Source organism: Crocodylus porosus, unplaced genomic scaffold (assembly GCF_001723895.1).
Source record: "Crocodylus porosus isolate Cpor-Errol unplaced genomic scaffold, CroPor_comp1, whole genome shotgun sequence".
NCBI classification, from domain to species: domain Eukaryota; kingdom Metazoa; phylum Chordata; order Crocodylia; family Crocodylidae; genus Crocodylus; species Crocodylus porosus.
Genome location: NW_017728918.1, coordinates 25,139,836 through 25,166,925, shown reverse-complemented (window position 1 = coordinate 25,166,925; position 27,090 = coordinate 25,139,836). Strand labels below are relative to the sequence as shown.

The 27,090-nt window shown below is 44.7% G+C and overlaps 1 protein-coding gene across 1 annotated transcript; it reads right to left on the bottom strand.

Moving 5' to 3' along the window:
- Positions 1 to 17: 17 nt before the first annotated feature.
- On the bottom strand, positions 18 to 27,090 carry PDIA6 (protein disulfide isomerase family A member 6). The gene is made up of 13 exons (XM_019537404.1): positions 26,990 to 27,090; positions 21,160 to 21,301; positions 20,481 to 20,538; positions 18,792 to 18,918; positions 18,152 to 18,258; positions 14,492 to 14,628; positions 13,882 to 13,996; positions 9,024 to 9,164; positions 7,585 to 7,669; positions 7,427 to 7,499; positions 4,948 to 5,106; positions 1,374 to 1,470; positions 18 to 476 (listed from the first exon to the last, which is right to left on the bottom strand). Exons 1-13 carry the CDS (start codon positions 27,021 to 27,023, stop codon positions 408 to 410), a joined length of 1,344 nt encoding a protein of 447 aa, XP_019392949.1. The 5' UTR covers positions 27,024 to 27,090; the 3' UTR covers positions 18 to 407.

The window sequence follows — 27,090 nt, the reverse complement described above, 5'->3', positions numbered from 1 at the left end:
CAAACTAACACCGTGTGTCAAAAATATTAAGTTTTATTCTTTAATCGAAACAGAAACTGATCAAATTCCATCTGAATGAAAGAATGAGTCGCATTTAAAACTGGTTACAGTAACAGACCCTGGTAAACATTCAAACAGCACACACCATATCAGCAAAATAAAAACCAAGACATTCCAAAGAAAGATTCATGTTGTCCTTAAAATGTGTTGCACAGAATACAATCAAGTTTACTGTTATGACAATTCATAGAATTTTTGCACAGTTTTCTCATGATGTGTACAGTTCACTGTTGCAGAGAGCTGGTCAAGTGCTACTTCTCTGGGAAAAGGCCACTGGAATATCCATCTGATTGTGAACCATGTTCCACTGAGCTGCTGCACAAACTCTCTCAAGAAACTTAAAGATCTTACAATTCGTCTTTCTCCCAGTCATCAAGATCCACATCACTGAGATCAATATCATCTTCAACTGGAAGCTGTGGAACAGTAAATCAAGTTTTTAAACACCAGTGTACTTATAATGCTCTTGTGACAAGTGACTTGAAAAGTCAATGGTTTGCTGAGGTCAAGAGAAGTCTTCCAAAATAAGCTTAAGCTTAGCAGTACAGAGGGTCATATGGTAGTTTAGTGGAAAAGAATCAACTCGTGTGACTGAGATACTTAATGCAATTCAGCATGTGCTAAGCAGTCATTCAACTTATCTAGGAACTAGAAAATGAATCTTTTGGAGTAGGGATTTGGAAAATTTCAATAGTGCAAGCTAGTCAGAAAGCTCCCTACAGTAGCACTGCCAAAATTTTACTGGCACTCGCACATCACTGCCGTCTCCAATAGCATTAAAAAAATTCAGGTAACTGGACTTCAAACAAAATTTAAAAAATTCACTGAACTCATCATCACTGATGGAAACTATGCCAAGTCCAATGCAATGACACTAGTTTGGAGTTTAGGCTGCAGAGCTAAATTCCATGCAACTTTCATGCATTATAGTATCTCCCCTTCACCTCACATAAATGAAGTTTTCACATTACCAATATAGGGCAGTAAGCAGTGTTTCAAACATAATATTGAACATTTTATTTCCCATTTGGTACTTCCAACAGTTACCTTCCAGGTCCTGGGTCAGATTTTTATCTTTAAAGGCTGCAGTCTTTCTACCTAGAGAATTCACTAGAGTTTGTGATCATTACAGAGTTAACTAGCTGTTTTTTTACCAAGTCTAAAGGCAGTCATTTGAGTATTTTGTGAAGGAAACTATTGTTTCACTTACTCTAGAAGCAGGAGTTTAGAGTGAGCGTAGGCCTGAGTAAATTACTCTGCCCAGTACTTTTTAACCCAAGTGTTGACATGCCCTAAATTGAAATGCCTCTTACCTCTCCATCTTTGCCATCCCAAGGCTCCACTGTGTTAATTTTAGGGAAAGCCCCACCAGCTACTGGTGCTGTAGACCCACGGCCAACAGACAGTTCCCTGAACAAGAGGAAAAAAAAAGGCTTACGAAGTTTCCATAATACCAACCCCCTCAAACAGAATATTGCTTTCCGTACATTTAATAGGCAATTAGGCGTGTCATTTACTACAGTACATGTAGGTGGCATAAACCCCAATACAAATTGGGACTAACAGATGTTTTGGTAAAGTTCATAAAGTTGTGAAGAGTTTTGACAACAACTGAATTTTGAAGGCTCAGAGATAATCCAATTAAACAAAAAGCCATACAGCCCACAAAACGCAGGCTTGTTACAAGCAAATCTATTAGCAACCCACCTTGCAATGCTTGGGGACAAATGCTGAACCATTTTATAATGATCTAGTTAAAATCTATACAAAGCAAATGGCAAGATAAGCCCAAAACTTATTTCTAGTTTCTGGAATAATTATTTCAATTAAAAATTGGATGCTGCTGTTACTTTATCACCCTAGGTTGGGTACTTAAAGCATCAACTGCAGAAGTTTGTCTCCTTTGGGCCAGATACCTAACCCTTTATCAGAAGGTGAACAGCTTCTGCTTTAAAAATTTCAGCTTCCACTTGCTAATCCAGTTTGCAGACACACCTTGTATTTTGTAAATTCACAAAAGCCCGATTAGAGTCTAGCTTTTTCTTGCTCCTCCTCTATTTTAATTCAACTTTGTGGAGGCTTCTTATTAGATTACCTAAAACACCATGCTTAGCTTGCATGATAAGAGATAACTACAGCTCTTGTGCCTCTACTGTTTCCTTTACACAAGACAGCTGAGCTAAAGTGCAAAGTGAGACAACTTCAGAAAGACCTGCTCTTTAAGGTGGCTGTGCCAATCTTTAGTTACCTAAACCCTTCATGTCACTGTTGCTATAGGCTGTTTATTAGGGCTGTGCGAAACGGCTGTTTTGTTTTGGTTTCCGATTCAGTGTTTCAGAAGTACAGTGATTTGTTTCAGCGTTTTGGATCACTGTCTAATTTTGATTTGGCCAAATCTGTTTCAGAGTTTCAGTGCTGTTTTGGCCAGAGGCTATAATGGGGAAATCACTAAAATGCATATAACGTTGTCATTTCTTGCCTGATTCGGATGAAAACTGCAGGGATGGTAGTCCTTTCTGAGGGCATGAAGCATGCCAAGTTGCAAGAAGTTGGGGCAGGGGGTTTTGTGAAGCTGCACCTCAAAAACTGTTCAAAGCAAAACTCGTATCACTCACTAGCAGTGGCAGCATGCCGTCATCCTGCACGCAGATCTGGGGGCCCCCGGATCTGAGTGTGTGATGACAGCATGCTGCCGCTGCTGGCTGGGGCCAGTGCCAACACCTGAATTAGCTTGGTGCACCCTGTGCTGAGTGCTGGGAAGACTGTTGCTGCTGCTGGCCCCAGCCGACAAAGGAACCTGCTATCAACTGCGTGCCCGGCACGCTTTCCACGTGTTTTGTTTTTTAAAGCCACACTCACTGGCTGCAGCAGTGGCGATTGGGGCTTTTGGGCAATGTAGCAGAGCCCCTCCATGCAGCACAGGGCGGTGGAGATCACCCCCGCAACCAGCCTGGCACCTGTGTGGCAGCTGCCCCATGGCACATGTGCAGCATGGCTCAGCAGGATGCCATGTGCTGTCTGGGAGCTGGGGCTGAGCGCTGCCAAGCTCCAGGTGATTGCTGGAGCCGCCCCAGCTCCGGGACAGCGTGCTGTGCCTTGCTGAGCCATGCTGCACCCACACAATGCAACAGCTGCTACATAGGTGCCAGGTGGTGGGGCACCCCCAATCCCCACTGCCCCGCATTGTCCTGTGCTACATGGGGGGCCTCTGCCATGAGCCCTCAGAGGCCCTAATTGCCATTGCTGCAGCTAGTGAGTGTGGGGCTTAAAAAAACAAAACCACCCCAAAAAACTCCTGGACAGTATGCGGAGCATGCAGATGGCAGCAGGCTGCCGCTGCCAGCTGGGGCCAGTGGTAGCACTAGTCTTCCTGGCACTCGGCAAGGGGTGCACTGAGACTTGGGTGCTGGCACTGGCCCTAGCTGGTAGTGGCAGCATGCACCCATCCTGCATGCAGCTCTGAGGGCCCATGCCCACCGGCAAGAGTCTGGCACAGTCCTGCAGCCCACCTGGGGGGTGCAGCCCCTAAATCTGTGTGGTAGATAACAGCAGGCTGCCATACCTCCCCCCAAAGCACTGGGATTGGAAGGGACCTCAAGGACAGATCATAGACACTGGCCAGCTATAGATGTCAGTATCAGAGCAGTCCTCCCCCACACCCAATCCTATTAGTTTTGGTTTCCCTGCAAGCCCGGCTCCAAAACTCTGAAATGTTTTTGATGGTTTCATTTCAGAGATGTTTTGGAGCCTTCCGTTTCATTTCAGATTCAGTGTTCTGGGTGCTGAAACACCTCCAAAACAAATCGGCTACTGAAATTTTGCACAGCCCTACTGTTTATGTCCTAAGGGCAGCACAACAGCACTGCCTGCCAAGGCCAATAGAGATCTCCCTACAGCTTTTAAAAACACTAAAGAATTAAAGAAACAGAAGACGCTTCCCATATCTGTGGTTATGATCTGCACTGCTATTTTCTACTAGGCTTTGATACTTTCACTTTGATTCTACAGGCACAAAACCAACTTTTTAACCATTAATTAAAACTGTGTTTCATACAACAAACACTGGGCAAAGGCAAAGGCAGAAAACCCTATCCAGCTCTACAATACACTACTAAAACTAAGGGAAGTAGAAATGATGCAGACTCATCTTCACACAGTGTAAAAGAATGGCTTTTTATTGGACTAGAACTGTTAGTATAATCACAATCTGCTACATAGCTGAGACAGCTGGATCTCCTGCTGTTACTACTTACTGCCTCCTTAACTACTTGCAAGTATTTGGACACTTAGGGCACTTCACTTCGAGCAGCTCTGAGAGATGCTCTAATTCAAGTGTTGCAGCAGCTTGTGTATTGGCATCCCGGTGTTTCAAAATGGTGGCGGGGGGCTTGAACTAAAGCACTTGTTAGATAAACTTTAGTTCAAGTGCCCCCGCTTCCATTTTGAAGCATAGGGACGCTGATACACAAGATGTGAGAGGTTCCTGGAACACAGCAATTATCACGCTCCAGCATGATTAATCAAGTCTGCTCTGACATGTTGTAATTACAGTGTGTCAAAGCACGCTTTGCACTTGTGTACATGCACCCTTAAGTCTTAAGGGCCTAATATGATCCTGCAAGCCCTCTTCAGGCAGAGCTTCAAATAAAGTTATATTAGGCAGTTTGCAGAGACAGGGACTTATATTTTCTGAGAGTCTCCTCTCCAGCCCCCAAACAAGAATCCCAAACTAAACAGTATTTATTAAGGAGTTCAGATCTCGGAATAGGAATTTACCCCAGGCACTATTATGGAACATGTTATTGCAAAACCCATTCACAGCTATAGTTACTGAAAGATGCAACCATTTTTCCACTTGACACAAAAGACTTTTTTTTTTTTTTATACCTGAGAAACTCATTAATCCCCTGTTCACTGAAAGATCCTTTCAGAAGGGCAAATTTCATCTTCCGAGCATTAACTGCAGCCATTGCTGGGTATCCAAATCCTCCAATTCCTAAGGAGCTTTCCAGGTCAGACTGAGCTCCAGCCTCTGTCCACAGCCACCTTGAAGAAAAAAAAGCAATACAGGACATTAACAAACGTATCCTTGTCCTACAGAGTGACGTCAACTACAGTAGGTGGAAATCTCTGCAGCCCTGTACAAGGCAAGAATTCTGCAACGCAGCAGTATAGCAACCATGTCCATGCTACTGAAGAACCTCAGGTCTTCACAGTCTTTCGCTATTCAAATCAGCAAACCTGCAGTGCTCTGTAATTAGTCTAACCAGATCATGCAAACAAGGCTTAAAATGGGTCAAGTCACATACATGAATTCGGGCTTGGACTAGGCATTGAAGATATGGCCCCTGGGCAGAGCCCCATCATCTGGCTCATGGTCTGCCACAGGCAGCACCACCACGCACCGCATACAGTATGTGCCAGTCCCAGTCTCACACACTGCATGTGGTGCGCAAAGCTGGTCTGGTGCACAATGCACGTGGCACCTGTACCTCACCAGCTCTTTGCACTGGGTGCAGTCCGTAGGGCCAGTCTGTGGGCCCTATCAGGTCTGTAGATGGGCCCCACAACTCTCAATGAGTTTGACACCCCAGGACTAAGTGATGCTTAAAGTTCCTTTCAGCCCCATTATTCTACAACAACAAACAACATAAATGGTTGGATTAAGTCTGAAGTTTCCAAGAAGAGAACAGAAGAAACATGTTTCAGTCAATTTAATTCCCCAACTGGCTAACTTAGTTTCTCTTGTGATGATTTTCTGCAAAGGAGTTGGCTGGCTCAGGTCATATTTAAGATATCACCTCCCATCTTCTTAGGAAGATCATATTTCTCTACCATGCTCTGCAAAAGCAGTCCTACCCTTCATTCTAGAGGAATTAAGAAAAAGAAAAAAGAAAGAAAGAAAGAAAAAGAGCCCATAGACTCCATGGAACTCAAAGCACGACCAAGATGGTTCTAATTCTTATTTCAGAAGTCAAACAAAAAGACTAACTTCCAAGAGACGACTCCAAAGAAGCCAGACATATTTTACAGCTTAGATCAAGGGTTGGCAGTATTTTGCCATTGCAGGCCAGAGCTTGTGACCCAGCCTCTGTGCCACATACTCCAAATCTGCTTCCCAGATCACCCAAACAACCTGGTGATCCCTCTTCCTTCTTCATGACACTACCTCCCATGTCTCTCCAGGGTGGATAGTCTCAGACTTTCCCAGGCTGGAGCCAACTTCTTTGTAGACCAGATCTGGCCTGCAAGCTATAGGTTGCCAACCCCTGGCTAAGAGTTTATTTCCAGTATTCAGTGTGGAGACACAAACCTTTTATAATCTAATTTATTAAAGTTAACAGCATAAACCCAAGTACTTAATTTTGATATTTTAAGAGAAAAACCATGGAAAAAGAAGAAAGCAAGCCATTGATTCTCTAGACTCCTTAGAGACAGGTGAGCCAGTCATACTGGCTGCAAAACATCCAGCTATTCATTCACTGTGATTTTACTATACCAGGCTTCTGATTTGTATGCAAAAATCCTTTCCAGAGATGGGCACATACCTGCAGTACCTATATACTGCATTTAGTCAATTCTAGAAAAGAAGTTCCCTGCCCCCCTCCCCTCCCATTTCAACATGAGGGAAAAGGCTCCTCTTAGAATCAAGTACAAGGTGGTAGGGGGCAGGCAGCTGCTATGGCTAGGACTCCAGCCCCTACCCAGACTTGAAGCCATAGCCACAGCTGCTGCATGCTCTTACCCCACCCCCCAGGTGCCTCTGCCCCTGCCATCTTCCTCCAACACCACAGCCTCTGCTTCTTCCACCTGCCCCTTTCCCTCACTCTGCACCAGCAGGCTCCATGCATGCTTCAGCTTATGACACTTAGCCCAGCCCCAGCCTGGCCTGTAATAGCAGCATACAGCCTACAAAGCTGTTACAGAGACAGGGCTGAGGCCCTGCTCCATGCCCCAGAGATGGAACCCATTCGTGCAGAGTAAAAGGTAAGGGGAGAAGGGAAGCAGAGGCTGGGGGTGAAAGAGGAGCAGAGGCTGGGAGAGATGGGGAAGGGGAGGCGTCTGCACAGGTGGCACAAGCAGAGGGCAAGCTGTTTGACCTCCCTAAACCATCTGCCTCCCCTCTGCAACAGTAAGAGGCGGGGGAAATGAATTAAAAATAACCTTCCAGTAATTATATTCTATATATGGAAAAACAAAACAACACATTTATTAATTTTCTATGTAAAGAATCTAATTATTGTGGGCATGTCTTAATTTAGGAATTAAATAGAACCACAATGGGCACACAAGGTCTTCCCCAAACTCCTTGCTAACATAGCACCCTGTTATCAAGAAGAATGGCCAAGTTAGTGACAACACTTACCCCCACATTTTCTTTTTGTATTTTTCTGCCATTTTTAACATGACTTCTAAATAGGAATTTCTACCCGATGCTCCTGTTAGACAGAATTGGACCAAGTTAGAAACAGCTCTTCTATGAATTTATTAAGCAAGAAAGATTAATGCTTTATTTCATTCTACCTGTATCCAGAATATGAGGCAGGACAGCAATGATACAGAGCTGATGAGCTTCACAGGTACTCTTCAGAATATCTGCATTAATGACCTGGGATAAAAGACAGGGGACACCACAGGTGTCATGGCATCTTATAACCTAGTACACAATGGTGGTCTTAGGCTCTAACTTTGCCATACTTAGAAAAAAAACTGCTGTAATAAAGAGAGACCATTACTTCTATGGGAACACACCAAAGTCAGTTAAAGGGATACTCTTCTGAAACACCATATAATGCCCTGTAGACAATCCATACCCGAATGTAAAGACAGAGTACGTAAGATGTAGTCGCTTGCCAAATGGAGAAAGTATCTCTTGGAAGCTTACTGATGAATCTATTTAAAATAACCTAAATGGGTAGTGTTGCAATGTTGTAAGAGGTAGTGATACCAGAACCTCAGCACTAAGAATTCTACTGCACTGAAGGAACAGTGATTTCAGTGCTTCTGTTGGAGCCATTTAAAAAGAAACGAAAAGGTACACTCAGAGGGCAAAATGCCTCCCAAATCTGCCCATGTATAAAGTTATTAACGATGCCAAATTCTCTACCTGAAATACAATCGCCACAAAGCTTCATGGCTAAGATTGTTCAATAGCATCACTGCCCTCTGTCGTATCCAAAATGTTTTAGTTTAATCCTGAAAGTCAACTAGCCAGTCCTTCAGTATGCCGATTTTAATCATATGCTAGAGGGAAAAGCATTAGTAAAATAGAGGCAGCAATTTTTTGCTCCATGTTGCCCCAAAGCTCCTGCTTTTTGGTCAATGATTAAAATCTAGCACATCAAGTGAAAATAAGAGTTAACAGAGAATGGTTTCCTCCTAGTTCTTAACGAGAGGCACCTACCTGAGTGTTCTTGAGAAAGTATCAATTTAAAAATAAACCCTTTTGTGTGCAATGATAATTTATTGGACATCACTTTTTCCACACAGTTGTCAACTGCGTGCACTTTTGACCATGCCACCAGTGTTCCATGCTGCTGTGTAGTTTCCCTACTCACTGCACACAAAGTGTGGTTTTATTTCAAAATTGCCATGACTTTCTAAATCCACCACAATGTAGCCTCAGTTGGGAGGCCAAGGATTTAAGGGCAGATCAGTCTCAACTACCTTTTCACCCTTTCCTTCCGAATAAGGATTCAAATATGCTGATGTGGTAGTTTGTACTGCCACTGCTTTCCCTACATCCACGGTGTAGACCACACACCTTCACTTAGATCCTTTAATACATGAGGCTCTAGCAGCTGAAGTTGTGATCCCCTGGTATGTCTGACCCAGATGAAGGGGTCTACATGCCTTATTTTAGCCATTTACAGTCAACATTTTCTGTAAAAAATAACTGCTAGCTTTAAAGGACAGACAGGAGGGAAAAAGCAAAGAAGTTGGTGTTACAGAGTCAGAGATACCTCTAGCAGCTCAGGTGGTGGGGCATTATCAGAAAATAGATCCAGAGCACGAGTAACTATGTCAGCTCTTGTTCTTCCACCATCATAATCAACAGGGTCTTCTCCTTTCTGAAAGATCTTAATTGTAGGAAATCCACGAATCTACAGAGAAGTTCAAAAGCCATCAGTTCAAAACTTTTGGTTGAAATGGAGCATACTCCCATAATGTAATCAAGCTGAAGGGAGATAGTCTAGTATCAAGACAAGGTATGGCTACACTACACCTGGTTAAAGCTTCCAAGTCTGAACACCAAGAATGGAATTCTATTGCCCTTTGGGCATCAAAATGGCAGTTTTCTACCTGCAGGCCTGGGTGGTTTTGGCCCTGCCTCTATGGTGTGGATGCATAAATATGGACATGTCAACTCGATCTGGACATGCACCGGCCAGGCATGTACACATACACATGCAAATAAACCTGAGTGGAGGTCCTGGAAAAATGATAGGTGGCAAGAGGAAGGGGAAAGGGGAGGGGTGGACCTTCCTGTGTTTCATCACTAGCACTTGAATGGTTAGGGCACCTGCCCAGGCAGCCAGACACCTGGGTTTTAAGTATTCTTTGCCAGAGGTTGGGGAGTGGGGTTGAACCTGCATCTCTCTGATTTCTCAATTCAGCACTCTGAACACCATGCCACAAATTACAGATTACTTGGACCCTACTTCATTCCTTCCTATGATACTGAACTACTGCCCCTTGAATTCAACAGGCAGTGGAGAAAGTGGATGGAGAACAGTGTAGTAGGGAAGTTTCTGCCCCAGTGGCAGCAAGGAACCAGGCTAGAATCCAAAGCCTGCTTCCTTCTGTAGCTGCATCTACCTTCCTGAGCCATGCACACACTAACTTATTCTTTTTGACCTGGCCTCAGCTTTCTCTCCCTCTTGGCTGCCCATGGGTCCACCTTCAAAAGAAGTGCCTGAAAAGGGACTAGATATGCCTAATCTGTGGTGTGCTGGTAGTTAGAGAACTGTGCTGGGCAGTCAGAGATGCAGGTTCAAACTCCCTCTCAGCAAAAAGGGCGCAGAACCTGGGTAACTGCCATGATAATTGAATTAGTGGGCTACAACACAGAATCATAGAAAATTAGGATTGGAAGGGACTTCACAAGGTCATCTAGTTCAACCCTCTGTTCAAAGCAGGACCATCCCCAACTAGATGATCCCAGCCAAGGCTGGGTCTTAAAAACCTCCAAGGATGGAGAGTCCGCAACCTCTCTGCGTAACCTGTTCCAGTGCTTTACCACCCTCCTAGTGAGAAAGTTTTTCCGAATATTCAACCTAAACCTCCCTTGCTGCAACCTGAGACCATTGCTCCTTGTTCTGTCATCTGCCAGCACTGAGAACATCCCCTTCAGGCAGTTGAAGGCTGCTATAAAATCCCCTCTCAGTCTTCTTTTCTCTACATTAACATGCTCACTTCCCTTAGCCTTTCCTCAGAAGTCATGTCCCTCAGCCCCCTCACCATTTTCACTGCCCTCCGGTTGGACTCTGTCCAATTTGTCCACATCCTTTCCGTAGCGGGGGGCTCAAAACTAAACACAATATTCTAGATACGGCCTCACCAGTGCAGAATAGAGGGGAATAATCACTTCCCTTGACCTACTGGCAACACATCTTTGTTCTTGACAACAAAGGCACACTGCTGGTTCATATTCAACTTATTGTCTGCTGTAACCCCCAGGTAGTTTTCTACAGAGCTGCTGCCCACCCAGTCACCACTCAGCCTGTACCGGTGCATGGGATTGTTCCATCCTCAGTGCAGATCTTGGCACTTGTTCTTGTTGAGCCTCATGGTATTTCTTTTGGCCCAATCTTCCAGTTTGTTTAGGTCTCTCTGAATCTTAGCCCTACCATCCAGCGTACCTAATACTCCCCCCACCTTGGTATCATCTGCAAACTTGCTGGAGTTTGCACTCTTTGCCAGGGGTTTTCAACCTTTTTTAGCTGGTCTACCCCCGGGAGCCAGCTGAGAAGCAGGGTGGGGGAGGGAGGGGGTTCCCTGCACGGCACACAACAGCAAAACCAGAAGCACTAGCAGTGCATGGTGCAAAGCAGTTCAAGCAGTGCAAAGTGCTGGCAGCCCTGCCCCCTCCACATACCCCCTGGGGCCTTCCCAAGTACTCCTAGGGGTACACACAACCCCAGCTGACAAACCCTGCTGTATGCATCTTCCAGCTTGTTGATGAAGACACTGAACAAAACTAGACCCAGGACCAGGCCCTGGGGCACTCCACTTGATACTGGCTGCTAACTAGACAGAGTAATTGATTACTACCCTCCAACACCATGATTCAGTCAGTTTTCTATCCACCTTATAGTCCATTCATTCAGCCCGTACTTCCTCAGCTTGCCTGCGAGAACGTTGTGGGAGACTGTATCAAAAGCCTTGCTAAAAATCAAGGTATACCACATCCACTAGTCTCCCTACATCCAGAACTAGTCATCTAATTAATCACAGAAGGCAATCAAGTTGGTAAGGCATGAATGGCATTGGTGAATAAATCGACTTCAGGAAAGCTGACTTTGACAAGCTCAGTAAGCTTGTCACCGAGGCCCTAAGGGACCATGACCCAAAAGGGAGGGGAGTTGAGGATGAGTGATTGCTCCTCAACGGAATGATCCTGGATGCACAAGCTAAGTCTATTCCATCTCAAAGGAAAGGCAGCAAAAAGGGCACAGCAGCCCCCTTGACTCTGCAGGGAACTGGCGGACCTCCTGCATCTAAAAAGAAGGCCTACAAAGGATGGAGTACTGGATCCACCCCCGAGGAGGAATATTCTGCTCTGGTCTGGACCTGCAGAGACCAAACCAGGAAAGCCAAGGCTGCGACGGAACTCCAGCTAGCTACAAGTATCAAGGACAATAAAAAGTCCTTTTTTAGATGTGGGGAGCTGGAGGAAAAGCAAGGCGCAACACTGGACCCCGGCTAAGCCAGATGGGACAACTGACAACCGACGCCCAGGAAAAAGCCAACTTGCTAAATGAGTACTTTGCGTCAGTTTTTCACCAGTCCCAAGGGGCGACGCCCCTGCCCATTATGGGATGGGAAGGCCTGGGTGAGGGAGATTCCTTAGCCTCCATCTATGTTGACCTTGTGAAGGAACACCTTAAGAAGCTGGGTACCTTCAAGTCAGCTGGCCCTGACAGTTTACACCCCAGGGTACTCGAGGAGCTCGCAAGCATCATAGCTTAGTCCCTGGCATGGATCTTCGAGAACTCCTGGTGCTCTGGTGAAGTGCCCGAAGACTGGAAGAAGGCCAATGTGGTGCCCATCTTCAAGAAGGGGAGGAAAGTGGATCCAGCAAACTATAGGCCCATCAGCTTGACTCCTATCCCAGGGAAAATCTTAGAAAAGTTTATTAAAGAGGCCGTCCTTAATGGGCTGGCAGACGCCAACATCCTAAGGGATAGCCAGGACGGGTTTGTCTTGCTTGACCAATCTCATTTCCTTCTATGACCAGGTGATCCGTCACCTGGACAAGGGAGAAGAGATTGATGTCATACATCTTGACTTCAAAAAAAGCCTTTGATCTAGTATTCCATGATCACCTCTATGGTGGACAGATGGGGTGATCTCTATGTGAAAGAATGATGTCAAACTAGCGTCCAATCAGTCTACAAAAGTCTGCAGCAAAACACTTCAACCTCTCTGCACATTCCATCAACATTAAAAACCGATTTGAATATAAAACTGAAGAACAAGAAAACATCCAGACTGGATTGTGTTATGTATGAACTCAATAGAGACTATTATAGATTCTTACCTCATTACCTGGACTAGCTTTTATAAACTATTGAAGGGCATAAGGGCTAACTACTTTATTTATCCCTTTTGATCTCGTCAACCCACCTGCACATCTGAGCAGTACCCCCTGCTCCTATCCTTTCCTCTCCCCTTCCCTAGGGTTCATATTTAATTCATGTTATTCCTTCTGTTCAGTACCTCTGTTCTCTTCACATCCATTCACAGCATCTGTCAAGCAAAGCTTATGCCCGTCTGAAGCAATTAGTTGCTACGATGTCACCCTACGCTGCCTTCTGTCATGCTTCCAAGGGAGAGATTAATGCCCATGGCACTTATGGACAGAGGGTGAACTCTGGTATCCTCTGCCCTGCACATTTAATAAAAATCAGAACTTAACTTTGTGCCTGCAGTGACTGGCCTACAGTAACTGACGAGCAGTTACAAGTGCATTTCAACCCTTTACCAACATGCTATTTGGATTTCCCTTTCCACCTTTTGTAAGTTATTTTACAGCTAAATACGAGCCTTAATGCTTAGTTCTTCCATGCAGACCAGCCTCCTTGAGGGAAGGAGCTGTTTACTGGAGCATCAAGTTCTGTGCCTGCAGTCTCACTATGCTGTATAGCTTAACATCTTTGGAATTTTTCCAGCTAGATGACTAGAAGTTAGATAAGACGACAGCTGCACTCTGGAAATAACTGCTGCACCCTGACCCAGGTACAAGAGAGCCTGTCCAAAAGAAGTGGTTATTTAATTTAGGATGAGACTTTGTAGAGTGGTATAAAAGTACAGAATTATGCCAGGCCTTGTGGCAGTAAGCTGTCAAGATCCTTGATATACTTGCTAGACATCCACATCTATGTTCTCTACACTTCTCTATGCTGCACCCCCTCCAAATCAGAATAGCTACTGCTTTTTCTACAAATTGTTACAATTGTTTCCAATATATTTTTAGTGCTTCACAGTAAAATAAAATATTGGTGCCACCGTACAATTTTTTTTCTGGTATAGAGTGGAACACACCTTATCCCACATCCTGTAACTAGAGGGAAAGGAATTTGGAAACTGCAGACTCACCCCATATCGACCAGTCAACATCTGATTTACTGTGGCATCCACAGCAGCTAGCTTCACCTTGCCCTTAGTTTGTTCTTTCACTTCTGTGGCAGCAGCTGCCCATTCTGGCTCCAGACTAGAAAGCAAGACAGTTTTTTAGTGTTACAAGCAATTGTTCTTTTAAAAACAAGTAAGTGAAACTACAGTGAACCCCCTTGACAGAAGAGCAATTCTTCAAGACATGACAGTTAACTAGAATCTCTCAGATGAAATGGAGTTCCGTGTTAAGAATACAGATAATCTTAACATGAAAAGCAAAACAAAATAAACAAAACACGCTTTGAGAGCCTGACCCCTTTGCTGGGAATCTTGTCACTGGCTACAACTGGCAGCGAATCCATTCTTTGCAAGTCCAAGGAATGCTAAATTCTTGTGCTGACATGGTGCTCTAATGAGCACATTAGACTTAAATTTCTTAACCAGAGGGAAAACTTTGGGGCGGGAAAACTAGAGTACAAACCCACTTATACCAAAGCAGACACAAGGTCCCATTTCAAGATATATGGCTGCCTGCATACTTAATACATAGCAAAGGATCAATTGCAGGTGAACTGCCAACAGCTTCACTTACTTTTTGCAGTGTCCACACCAAGGGGCATAAAATTCCACCAGCCAGACATCATCGCTATTTACGACGTTCTTGTCGAAGGTGTCATCAGTCAACTCAACTACATCCTTCTTATCCGTGTCACCGCTTTCTCGGCTGCTCTGTAGGTCAAGAAATATAAAACTTCAATTAAAAGGTAGGGTGACTATACCTCCCGGTTTAGCTGAGACAGCCCTAGATTTTGGAATCTGGTCCCAGTTGGTAGGCGTGAATTAAAATGAGTATCCCAGAAATGCAGGGCACAGTCCAGCAGGGAGATGAAGCGGCAAAATGCCAGCAGACACCACTGCCTGGTGCACCATCCCACCCCCACCTCTGCTTCCAGGAGCATCAGTGACTTGGGAGAACTGGGGCAGAGGTAGAAAGGGGGTGTCCTGGATTTCCTTATCATCACTCCAATTAAAACGAAAGTCAATCAACTGCTTTTCCCCACAGCCTCTGCCCAAAACAGTTCATATGCACTTAAACAGCCTCTTCTTCAACAGCTATAAGCAATTGGCTATACTGACAAAACCCAAGAAACAGGAAGACAGACCTTCTTTCAGGTCTTCAAGAATTAACAAGATTATCTTGCTAAGCTTGAAAGCTCAGAAGTAAGGTCTTAGGAGTTAAAAACCTTTCAGCTCACTCTCCTCCCCAAGGGTCTCACAGGTAAAACTACAAAAGAAACTATCAAGGTAGAAAAATTCTAATCAATTTTGGTAGCAATACCTTAGATTAAAAGCAAAAGATTTCAGGGTATCCAATGTATTTAGTAATACACATTCCATTATCAAAAGGTAACTAAAACCCATTGACTTTCAACAGAAAGGAAGGGCTCACACAATACCTTAAGAGTCAATTGGACCATCACTTTTGACAACAAGATTTAGGAGCATATGTGAGGCAAGAAGAAAGGGGGGGGGTGGAGAAAGAAAATTCACACTTGGATTTCTGGAGGATTTTTACTTTCTCTGGTTATCCTACCTCACCATTTTGCAGTTCAGAGCTTGAACCTAATAACCCTGTTCATTTTATAGGTACTTAAGGTGCCCAGAGACCTTGGGACAAACTCTGGTCTTGTTAACCCTTTCACTGTCTGGATTTTATGTTACTAGTTGAAGTCTGTGGACAGAAGTCAAAACAGAAGTATAGAAAGCTAACAAACTTAGCTCTGATAACTCCATGTTGATAGCATTAAAACAATTCCATTAAGCAGATGCATAAGTTAAAACAAAGATTAATAGCTGTCACCCCTCCCATCTGTATCTTTTGAATTAGATCCTAGAAACTCGAGGACTGCTTCAGCAGGGAGCTCAGTCTTGCTGCTGACGCAATAAACTGTGCCTACTCATACCCTCACATGTGTGTCAGTGCCAGAAATGAGGTAATGTGGATACCACTGGCACCACGCACCAGGCTTGGTTTTCAGTGTTCAACCTTTTTGAATGCAGGGCTGGATCATGAACTTTTTAATCACTCAGTGGGCTGGTAAGCCATATTCAAAGACCTCACAGGAAGCAGCATCACATCAGGAAGTGATGTCACATGACCTTTGACACCACTGAAGTTGCAGGAAGTGAAAATGAAATGTGGATTAAAATCCAAAATAAAAACAATATAAAAACAACAATGAAATAATACCAAACACTTGACTAAAATAAACACTTTTGCTTCTACTCACTTCTCAACGAATGAAAGAAGCATAATGCAAGTTGACAGATCAAATGTGGAAAAGATATCAGCCAGAGTGGAAACTAATCAAAGCAACAAAATGTGGGCATTTTGAGAATGATCTTCAAGAAGATTTACTTTTATTGAATTAACAACGTGTTAGTAACACATCTTCAACAAGAAGTAACAAGTTGAACCCCCAATCCCTCACAAAGAGAAACAGAAGCTAAAACACCATCCAAACACTGGACAGTATTTTTACAAAGATTTACGTTGGAGCCCAGATCATTCATGCTCTGTTCTTGAGCACACTGTTGTCTTAAACAAGCATAAAGCACAGCTGCAGGGGAATCAGCCACAGCTTTCCCTCCCTGGTGCAGCCCAGCCAGCCCATCCCCCATCAAGCAGCGGCTTCCCCATGTGCTGCTGCACTTTCCCCCTACCTTCATCAGCTGGTCCCAAAAGGCAGGAGGCTCCACTGCCACTTCTGCTGGCCAGTGCTGACCCAGCTGGGCACCCCCAGCGTCACGTGGGAAGCCAGCTTCAGCCACATGCTGCCCTGGATGGGATGGGCCCAGCTGGGTTGGCACCAGCCAGGAAAAGCAGCATGCAGCTGAAGCTGGCTTCCTACATGCTGCTGGGGATGAGAGGAGGCTGGCCAGGTCGGCATCAGCCAGCAGAAGCAGTGGTGGAGCCATGTGCCACTTGGGACTGACTGATGCAGGCAGGGGGGAAATGCAGCTGAGCCCCTGCCTCTCCGGCCAGACTCGTTCTGTCCCGAGCGGCACACAGCTCCGCCGCCACTTCTGCTGGCCGGTGCAGACCCGGCCGGACTCCTCCCATCCTCAGCAGCACCTGGGAAGCCAATTTCAGCCACATGTTGCTCCGGATGGGATGGACCCAGCCAGGTCAGCACCGGCCAGGAAAAGTGGCACACAGCTGAAGTCGGCTCCTCACATGCTGCTGGGGATGGGAGGAGGGAGGCCGGCAGACTATGGATGTTCCATGGAAGCAATACCAACATGCTTAATACCACATTACATAGTATTCTTCAAGTGGAAAGCATGTCAGAGTAGAACCAGGAGCTATTAAAGTGTCACCTAACTTTTAAACAACTGCTACTGGCTTATAAAACCAGGGAGATTAAAAATACTGTCAGTTAACTTTAGTCTACTGATGTACATCTGAAACTGAACTAATGTTTCATCATCAATCAGATTTTTCAAGTAAGTTCCTAGAAGCCTACAAGCTCATAGAGGCCCATTGCCATTTCTGGACTGAAGAATAATCTGCGATAAGACACTCATGAAAAAGTAGAGTTTTTACTGCCATTGGTAAGAGTGTCAGTCACTTGTGTGAACTGGCCCTTTTACAAACCACGTTCACTGTACTTTATCCTGAGGGAGAGATGTATGGCTGGAGGAAGGAGGGAAGTGTCTAGTGCTAAACAGCCTAAAGTAATGGGCTTCTACGCACAGTGGCGATGTGTAGGGGATGCACAGGGGTGCACATGTACCTGACAGGCCACATTCTCCATTTAGGCGATGGGCAGTGGGGAGCACTAGCACTCCTGCCTGCCCCACTGCAAGCACCAGCTGGGGAGTGGGGGTGCCAGATGAAGTGCTACTGGCACTTCCCAGTTAGTGTGAATGGGTCACTAGTGACCTGCCACCCTCTCCAAGGCGCTGGGGGGGCGGGGCACATACTCCCCCTGACTCGGGTGGCACCAGCTGCCCATGCATCAAGACCCACATCCCATGCTCTTCCAGACATGGTGTAGGTATTGTACTAGCAAGAATGAATGAAGTTCTCCTCACTATCTTCTAGCACTATACAAGTCTTAAGAGCTCATGCCTCTAACTTGCAAGAGACATTACACAAAACCGTACCACCTGTGCACCACGGTCACTTGGCAAAACCATCTTGGAGGATACAAACAAACAAAGGGGTTATTCATTCCCCGACACATACCTGCTTTCCAGAACTGTATCCACCACTTCTGCCACTGAGACGCTCCTTTACCATAGATCGAGTAGCACTTAATGCAGCATCAACGATAGCTTCACTTGTCCTACCCCCTACAACACAGCAAAATAAAGAACCAGAGAGTTACAAGACAGTTAAATATGGTGCTTATTTAGTTTTATAAGCTGAGATGTAGTGTCCCATTCTCCTCCAGATGCTTCAACGGGAAAAGGACTGGACCTTAATAGTGCTGTGTGATAGGATTCCATTAATTTAGATTAATTCTCTTCAAATGCACTTCCTCAAATACCAAAATGCAAGGAAATCCCATGCAAGGTACCAACTGCAATTACAGTTGCCACTACCAACACAACCTGCAAATACCCTTTGTGTACTCACTTAACCCATGGTGTATGCATAGAAAGAAACTGTTAAAATATTGGAAAAAACTTGACCAGAAACTGACAGTTTTGAGGGCTATCAGAGGCATAAGGCTCTCTCAGAAACAAGTTAACAACCTTAGCACACAGCCTTTTATCAATCCCAAGGCTGATAGGAGTATACAGTACCTAATGTTTGACAGTACATGTGAGCAGTGCTAACCATTGTCTTTAAAACACAACATATAGGACTGCACAAGATTTACCCTGGTAATCTTCTGCTTTGTTTTTGTTGGCTCCAAATATCTTGATAGTTGGGAATCCTTTAACACCATACTGACCACCTAGCGACTGGTGCTTATCTGCATCCACTGCGCCTACTTTCACCACACCCTGTTGAAATTAAAGAGCCACTGTAATGTAATGCACTTGAGAGATACTAATCAGACAGGAAGAACAAGTAAAAAAACCTGTCAGGTACATGGAGGCTCTGGGATCTCAACAGATAGAAAGGGCAGCAACCAATAAGGAGATAGTCCCTAAACAGCAGTAGTACTCGATATTAAACTGATTGTCTGTGTGTAATCACTTGTTCAGACTTACAGAAACAGCTGTAAATGCAAACTCCTCTTTTAACTTTCTTTGTTAAAGTGCATAATTTAGAACAGAAAAATCAAAGTACAGGAGGTCACTGCCAACTTTCAATTTGCCTGTCAGTTAGGGCTGTGTGAGGCTTTGGACAGAGCTTTGGATCTGGAGAAGCTTCGGACGCTTCAGGGTACGAGGCAGCATATCTGGATCAGAGTGCTGGCCTCATTAGGCTTCCAGAAGTGGTTCAGAGCTTCCCAAGCACTTTGGAGCCGCCTCGGAGATCCGGCCATGGGGTATAATGGGGAAACAATACAATATCTATAAACTTTGTTGTTTTTTGTCTGATTTGGATGAACTGACTGTCTCCATCTTGGGGGGGGGGCGGGAGACACTACCGCAAGCCTGGCTGCTAAGCTACCATGTTACCAGTTACCAATCGATCATGATTCACTCAGGGACCAGCTCAATATACAGGACCCAGCTAACAAAGCCAGTTAATTGACGTCAATTAGCACCTACAAAACCAGGCTAAGGAGAGGAAAGAATCAATACAGATAATCAACTGCCCCAAGACAGAGACAGTCAGTCTGACAAGCACATGTCAGAAGTTTTGTCCATCAGCAGCCAAGGGTGCAAGGCCCCAGAACCCCTGCACCGATCTCCTCAACAGCTGGCAGGCTTTGCGGCCTCAGCAGGGGCCACCATCCCGCAGCTTTCACCCTGCTGCACCTTAACACACAGGGTCCACCATGTCACAAGTTTTGCTCGTCCACAGCTTGAGGTGCAGTTCCCCCCAAACCCCTGTACCGATCTTCTTGAAACTCGGCAGGCTTTGAGGCTTCACCAGGGGCCACCACCCTGGCAGTTTTCACCCCCCCCCATGGTGTAACACACAGCCGTGACATGGGTTTGGCTTTCAAGAATTTGGGGTACAGTTCCCCCCAAACCCCTGCACCGATGTTCTTGAAGCTTGGCAGTTTTCATGCTCTCAGCAGGGGCTACCATCCCTGCAAGTTTCATCCAAATCACACAAAAAACAAAGTTATAGGTATTTTATATTGATTCCCCCATTATACCCTATGGCCGGATCTGAGGTGGCTCTGAAGCTTTAGAGCCACCTTGGCCGGATTGAGGCGGAAACCTGGTTCGGAGCTCCAGATTGGATCAGCTATCCAAAGCGGCTGGATCCGAAGTCAGATCGGATCGCTGCCAATTCGCATAGGCCTATTGTCAATGGCCACTTCCTGACCCAGGCAAGCAGGACTTTTGCAAATGTAACCTTAGATTTACTGTCTGTTTCCATGACAACAGATGAAAACCAATCCCCACACCTCAGTACAAACCTGGGGAAATGCAAGACTTACTTTTAATGCTGTGGCCGCTTTCTTCCATTCAGGAGTGAGTCTCTGACAGTGACCACACCTTTTGGGAAAAACAGTTTTTAACCAAGATAGTATAAACTCTTTCACAGAACATCTAAGAAATCTAATCAGTTTAAACTTGGGAAGAGACAAATATGCAAGAATAAACTGATTTTCTTTTTTTGCAAGTGGCTTGTGTTTTTACCCATTATTAGGGGGAACACCAAGTCAATACAACTTCACTTCCTCGCATCATGTCTACCCAGAAACCTTCCAAAGTTAAGACTTGTATGTGGCCCTTGTTGGTTTGCAACAATTAGCACCAAAACCAAACAGTGAAACAGTGTTCTCTTTCAGGTACCTATGAAAGCACGCACACACAAACCATGTTTGACACATTACATTACTATGCTTTCAGAAGCCTAATAAATATTTGACTTAAAAGTCTAACTCTGAAAAGGGCAACATTGAGAGAAACGTTGCTGGCCACAAGGCCACAACAATATTAAGTGAGATGTGTGCCAGAAACTGAAGGGAAATCCTGGATCAACCAGTGAGTCACCTTTGATATTCCTCCATGATGCAAGAGTGAAAAGAAAGCTGGTTGATTATAGAAGTCAGTCACCCCTCTTGCAAAAGAGCTGACTAGGACTTTGCTTAATACTACAGCCATAACACTTACCACGGTGCATAGAACTCTACCAGCCACAAGCTGGCACTCTGAAGGACTTCCTTGTTGAAATTTGTCGGTGTTAGCTCTATCACATCATCACTGGAGGAATATAAACTGTTAACTGCCAGGAAGACTGTACAGCTCACAGCTCCTAGAACAAAACACAAATTATCCTCCCATTAAAAATATCAGTGGGTTCCTAAGTTCAGGGCCACGTCACTCCCCCATGTTTTTTTTTTAGCAGCAAAAATGAAAATAGCAAGAAGCCCAAGTCTGCCAGGAGGAAAGCTGAGGCATGATGCATTACTCTTCTTCCCCTCTGCATACAAAGAAACCCGAACTCACATAGCCAGGAATACAGAATTTTGGACAACAGATGCTGTTCTTTCCAACATATCCTAGCAAAGGGGCTCAAATTTGTGCTGGCCTGTAAACCTCCCCACAAAGGCATTTGGGTTTGCTTACAAGAGCCACTGCAACCACCTGGGCATATAGAGCAGAGCAAGCAGGCAAGGCCTTTGAGTGCACATTCTGGAAGTATGCAGGACCTCCTCAGGGTCTCGGGGCAACTACAGAATCAGCTGACCATGTTCCTTATCCAACAACATGACTTAAACGGTACATAAGCAAGATCTTTCTGCTCTCCCCCAAAACTGCAACATGCTAGCTAAACAGCTTTAAGCTACATTGATCTGGAACAAGGAGTTGCTATACTCAGTTCTGGATTGAAGTCAAAGGAGAACAGGAGGAAGAAAGGCTGGAGTTTCTCCCATTCTTACTCCTAAAGGGTTCTTGAACCTACAATATTGTTGGGATGAAAACTGACTACAATCCAGCTTCTGGGTCACACCTATGGAATAAAGCACACAATCCGCAAGCCTTGTGCAACTCTGCAAGCTGTTAGGTGATGGAAGGACAGCATCTTATTCCCCTGAAAAATTACAGAGGGAGCAAACAGGAGCCTTATTATTCAAGGGTGGAAAAAAAATCTTTACAGTGAAAGACTTAAGTAACTCAGTCTTTATGGCTTATCAAAAAGGAAGATCGAGTCATCTTATTTAGAAAAAGTTTATTTAGAAACATCTTCACAATTCAGAGACACCAGACACTGAATTTACTTGAATACATGCCAAGCTCCCAATAATCAGATTCTATATATGGAGAAATTCATAAACTTGTTATCATTTTCCAGGTATACAACCTAATTAATGGAGGTCTGCCATGAATTTTTCCCCCACCCCCTAATACAGGAGGGAAAATATATACATATATTTTTTAAGGCGGGGGCGGGGTGGTCAAGTGGCCCTCTTGCTTTTGGCATTTCCCTCCCCTCCCCCCACCACTACTTCTTTCCCCCACTCTTAACTGTCAGACCCTGCTCTTCTGGAGCACAAGTGAGAGGCAAAATTTGCATATAAGCAAGTTACTACAGATACCAATGTACCATAGACTAAGTGCAAGCAAAACTGAAGCAATTACTGCTAGTTTTAGCACAGGTCCTGTTGGCAAAGACCTGCCACGCTGCTTCAGCCCGCACTTGTGATAACTGATAAAATTTATATAGAGATGAGGTGCAGGGCAACTTGGTCTGACTCTTCCTCACAGAGGGAAGGGCCACACTAATCATATACAACAGGCTAAGAGAGAGGGCAACAGAGGGTTTCTGGGTAATGCCTGCCAGACATTTAAGGCTGGTGAAGAAACATGAATAATTGGAAATAGGAAAGAAAGGTGCAGCTCAGCTATGGGAGCAAAGAGTGAGTCAGAATGTATTCAATGTTGTCGTTCACCATGACTTGAAAAAGACTTGACACTGAGGGGACTATATATAATGGGCTCTACTACAGGTTTCATTCCGGTAGATGATACTAACCTATCTTTGTGGTAGCCTCCTATCACTATCTTTACCCAATATGGGCCAGGTGTTTTATAGTGTGGACTTTGTTGAACTTCCTAGTGGGTTTCCATTACTGAGCACATGCTGATTTTGCCTTTCATCAAAGTGCTGTCATAGTATTTAATGGGGTTTCCTTGTATGATCATAAGATGAGGAGCTATTTTCCACAGGCTGATTGGGGTGAAAAAACCTCATCTTATATTCAAGTAAGTATGGGATTAATTTATCAGAGAAAGGCACAGTAGGAGCTGGAGACAACCACATCAAAGCCACGTACTTCATTTTTCATCTGAATCCAAGCAGTGCACCAGGTGACTAACTATTGGTACAAGCTAGGAGGGGAAGTGGGGAATTCTCCAGCTGGAATGTTTCAAAATGAGGATTGGCCATTGTTCTGGAAGATTTGTTTTAGTGATGACAACAATCTAGGGACCAGTGTACATGTGGTCAGCCAAGGCCAGAATACCACCCAGCTCTAATATTTATCTACCTTTTCATCAGTTCATCTCAAAGCACTTTATAGAGGTCAGCATCATTACTTCATTTTGCAGACAGGCATGTCACTCCTTCACTGCCAAGAAAACAAATCAGAACACAACTCTCCTAAACCCCTGTCCACTATACCCATTGCCTCAGAGGGGTCTCTTTCTAGACTTAAAAATCTCAGTTTTTAACCAGCGATTGGTTTGAGCACATTTATTCACATGAAAGAGCGGATCCTTCCCTTCACACACACGTAGCACTCTCACACAACTCATACTGCTGTAGTGAGTCACTGTGACCTACAGTAACAGCTGCCCTCAGTTGCAGGTTTAAGACACTGAGAGGGCAGAAGGCACATCAGAACTGTTCAAGGACCTGAGCTCAGTATAACTGGTAAAAGGGTTTCTATGTTGTTAATACCCCTCACCTAAGATACCTGTGCCAGATTAGGATCAAAAGTGGAATCCTTTGAATTTATTCAACTACTCTTTCATTTCTCACCCTTTTCATAAGTGGATAATTTATCTGAGTTTAGATGTATTTTCAGGAAATTTAAGTTTGTTGTGAAATTTACTCAGTCTTACAATAGTTTTTATGCTCAATGGATGGAGAACTCAGAAATAAAGAATCATGCTGTTATGTCATACAATTGAAACTTGCCTTCAGTAGAACATTCAACCGTAAAATTGCTTCCTACAGGAAAACTCAAATATTTGCAAAATGCAAACCACAACAATCTCCAAACACCTTTGTAATTTTGCTTCAGCATAGGAATGAATGAAACATAGGAACAGCTATAACTGCATTAGATAGAAAACTTTGTTGTATAGCAAAAAAGCTAAATACCAATTGACAGAGATTTGAAAGAGAACTTTCCTTGCCGACAGGTTCTGTCATAACCATCCAATAGAAGGACAATCTTGCAAGAAAGTCTGATGCGCATGTTGATGTACATTATACCCAGATAGGCAAGATCCTCCTTCAGAGCTATACATGGTACTGTTTAGTCAAACCACCCCACTGCTTATCAAAAGTTTAGCTGTACAGGATCCTAAACCCACCTGGAAATAGTGCACTGATTCTAAGAGAAAAGTAGTATATGTGTTGGAAGGTAAACTATTAATAGAGGTAGAAAAAAGCTGCACATTTTGTTTTCACAGATACCTAAGGGAAGGTTTTCTGAAGTGAAGAAAGGATTAGCTGGGTTCTGTCCTTCCTCCCCCTATCCATAACACATCGCTTTCTGATAAAAAGATTCTCTCAGTCTCCCTGGTGTACCAGATTCTAGTTATGGACAGCCAGGAAAACAACATACCCACCCCAACACTCACTGGAGATACAAGACAAGATCCAGTTTAAGAGCAAACAGCTCAAAACATGCTTTACGTTACCAAAAGCAATGACTCTCCAGTATAATACCACTATTTCCAAATGGCAACAACCCATCATTTGACAACCACCTGAAGTGCATGTTACAGCATCTAGGTGGCTGGTATTTTTTCATGCAGGAAGCAAGAGCAACCTCAGCACTTCCTCTCTTGAAATATTCAAGCTGCATTTGTCTTTCGCACTGTCCTCAAATGTTCTCTTGTATTTTATCTTCTTTGGTTTCAACTCATTGTTGTTCTCATTTGAGATTTCCATTTGCTAAGAGAAACTCCCAATTTGAATTCAACATGTTTTTAATTTTGCCATTTAACCAAGATAGTTACATTTCTGATTTTCCTTTTGTTTAGGGAGCATGCATGCACGCCTCAAGTCCACTGATATTTGCAAGTAACCTGAACGCTGAGTTCTTATTTTTTACCATTACAAATCTTCACAGCAGGCTTCAATGTCACAATGCTGTTCTTTGGGACTCTTCAAGGAGGAAACTTAGGGCAGTGGTCACTAGGATTAAGAAGCCTATCTTAATATATGACCTACTTGAACTCCTAAATGTTACTTCCAGCTGTGATGGTGTCAGTTCTGCTCACATGCTCTACAGCCAACAGTTTAAAAAAAATATTTAAGATTCCCAGAAAGGCAAGCCCTGATTCTATTTTGTGCACTGTGTGAAAAGAAACTTAATCATCAAGCATGATACTCTCCCACTCCATGAAAGTCCCTGGATAAAAAAAAGACCATTGATACAGATGGGCGGGGTCTTTGTCCTCCTTGCTACTGTGTGTATGATAGCCATAAAGCACAGTAAAAATGCATCTTATAGACCAGTGATTCTCAAACAGGTGTCAATATACCCTGGGGTTCCTTGAGATCCTGTGAAGGATACCACTGCTTTAATTAATCACTGTGTGGCACCCAATCTGGGCTCACGGTACAGGAGATATCTTTGATTAGACCAACAAGATTTTTGCAAAAAAAAAAAATTTCTTTTCTGCAAAAATTATGTTGGTCTAATAAAAGATATCACCTTTACCATGAGCCCAGATGGCTTTTTCCTCTAGACCAATACAGCTACAACCTGGATACCTGACATAATGGTTAGATTTACAAGCCAGATTCACAAGATAAACTCAGATATTTCAAACAGAAATCCAAAATTGTGGTTTATCCGAGTACTCTGCAACACAAAAAAGCCTGCTGTTATTTTTCTGCAAGCCAAAATAAGGAACGAAGACTAAAAACTGGAATTTTCCAACAGGTGCCTTGAGTCTTAAGAAGGTTGAGAACAACTATTATAGACTAGTAACTAAATCAGACAGCCACAAGTTTTCGTGTCCTCGAGCTCACTTCATCACATGGATGAAAACTTATGCATGTTTGATTTAGCTGGTCTACAAGGTGCATCTCCGCCTTCAGACTAACAGGGTGACCTGCCTCTCCATCACAAGGGTCCAGCCACGAAGGCACTACAAAAGCAGGTGCGTTCAGGGGCTTGAACAGGTGGCACACAATCACCCCAACACATCTAAGCCCTCTTGGATGCTTATTAGGTAGAGCTGGGCTGCAGTTTCTTTGCCGCCTCCCACCGCAACATCTGTCAATTCACCTGTGAAAAAGTTCAGGTCTCCCATCTCACTGGATGTCCTCTTTTTGTGCAACTACACCACGGTCGCAGGACACCTCCTCTACGCCTACGATCTCGTTCTCCCACCCGCCTTCCAACGGCTTCGTCCACCCCCCGCGTCGCCCCGTCTCCGCTCGGCCCGAACGAACCCTTCAAGACGTCCCTAAGCTGCCAACTGCCGAGCGCCACGGCGAGCGCAGGGAAGGGGCGATGTAGCCATGCACCAGCGCTTAAGAGCGCCCCGACCCGACCCGACCCAGCTGCCTGTGGCAGGCAGACCCTGACCGCGCGCCGTAAGCACCAAGCCCCAGGCCCCAGGCCCGGCCTGGCTAGCGGCTTTGTGCGTCAGGGTCATCAACTCCCTCCTCCCCGAGGAGCCGCACGAGACCCCACCTTGCCCTGTCCCAGCCAGAGCCTGGCTGGCCCGACCCCCCCGCGCCGGGCCCTACCGAGGAGCAGGCGGCCCGCGCCGAGCGCACCCATGACGGTGGCTGTAGCCCGTGTGCCGGACCGGCCCTAGCTCCCCGCGCACGCGGCGGCCAGTTCTCGC

Bases quoted from the DNA above. Each gene is read 5' to 3' on its own strand.
- PDIA6 (XM_019537404.1), bottom strand. From the start codon at position 27,023: ATGGGTGCGCTCGGCGCGGGCCGCCTGCTCCTCG. The intron at 9,165-13,881 runs GTGAGTCTGCAG...ACTTCTCTGTAG, and splicing joins TGTTGACTGGTCGATATGGG to ATTCGTGGATTTCCTACAAT. The intron at 7,670-9,023 runs GTATCTCTGACT...CTTTTATCCCAG, and splicing joins CACCACCTGAGCTGCTAGAG to GTCATTAATGCAGATATTCT.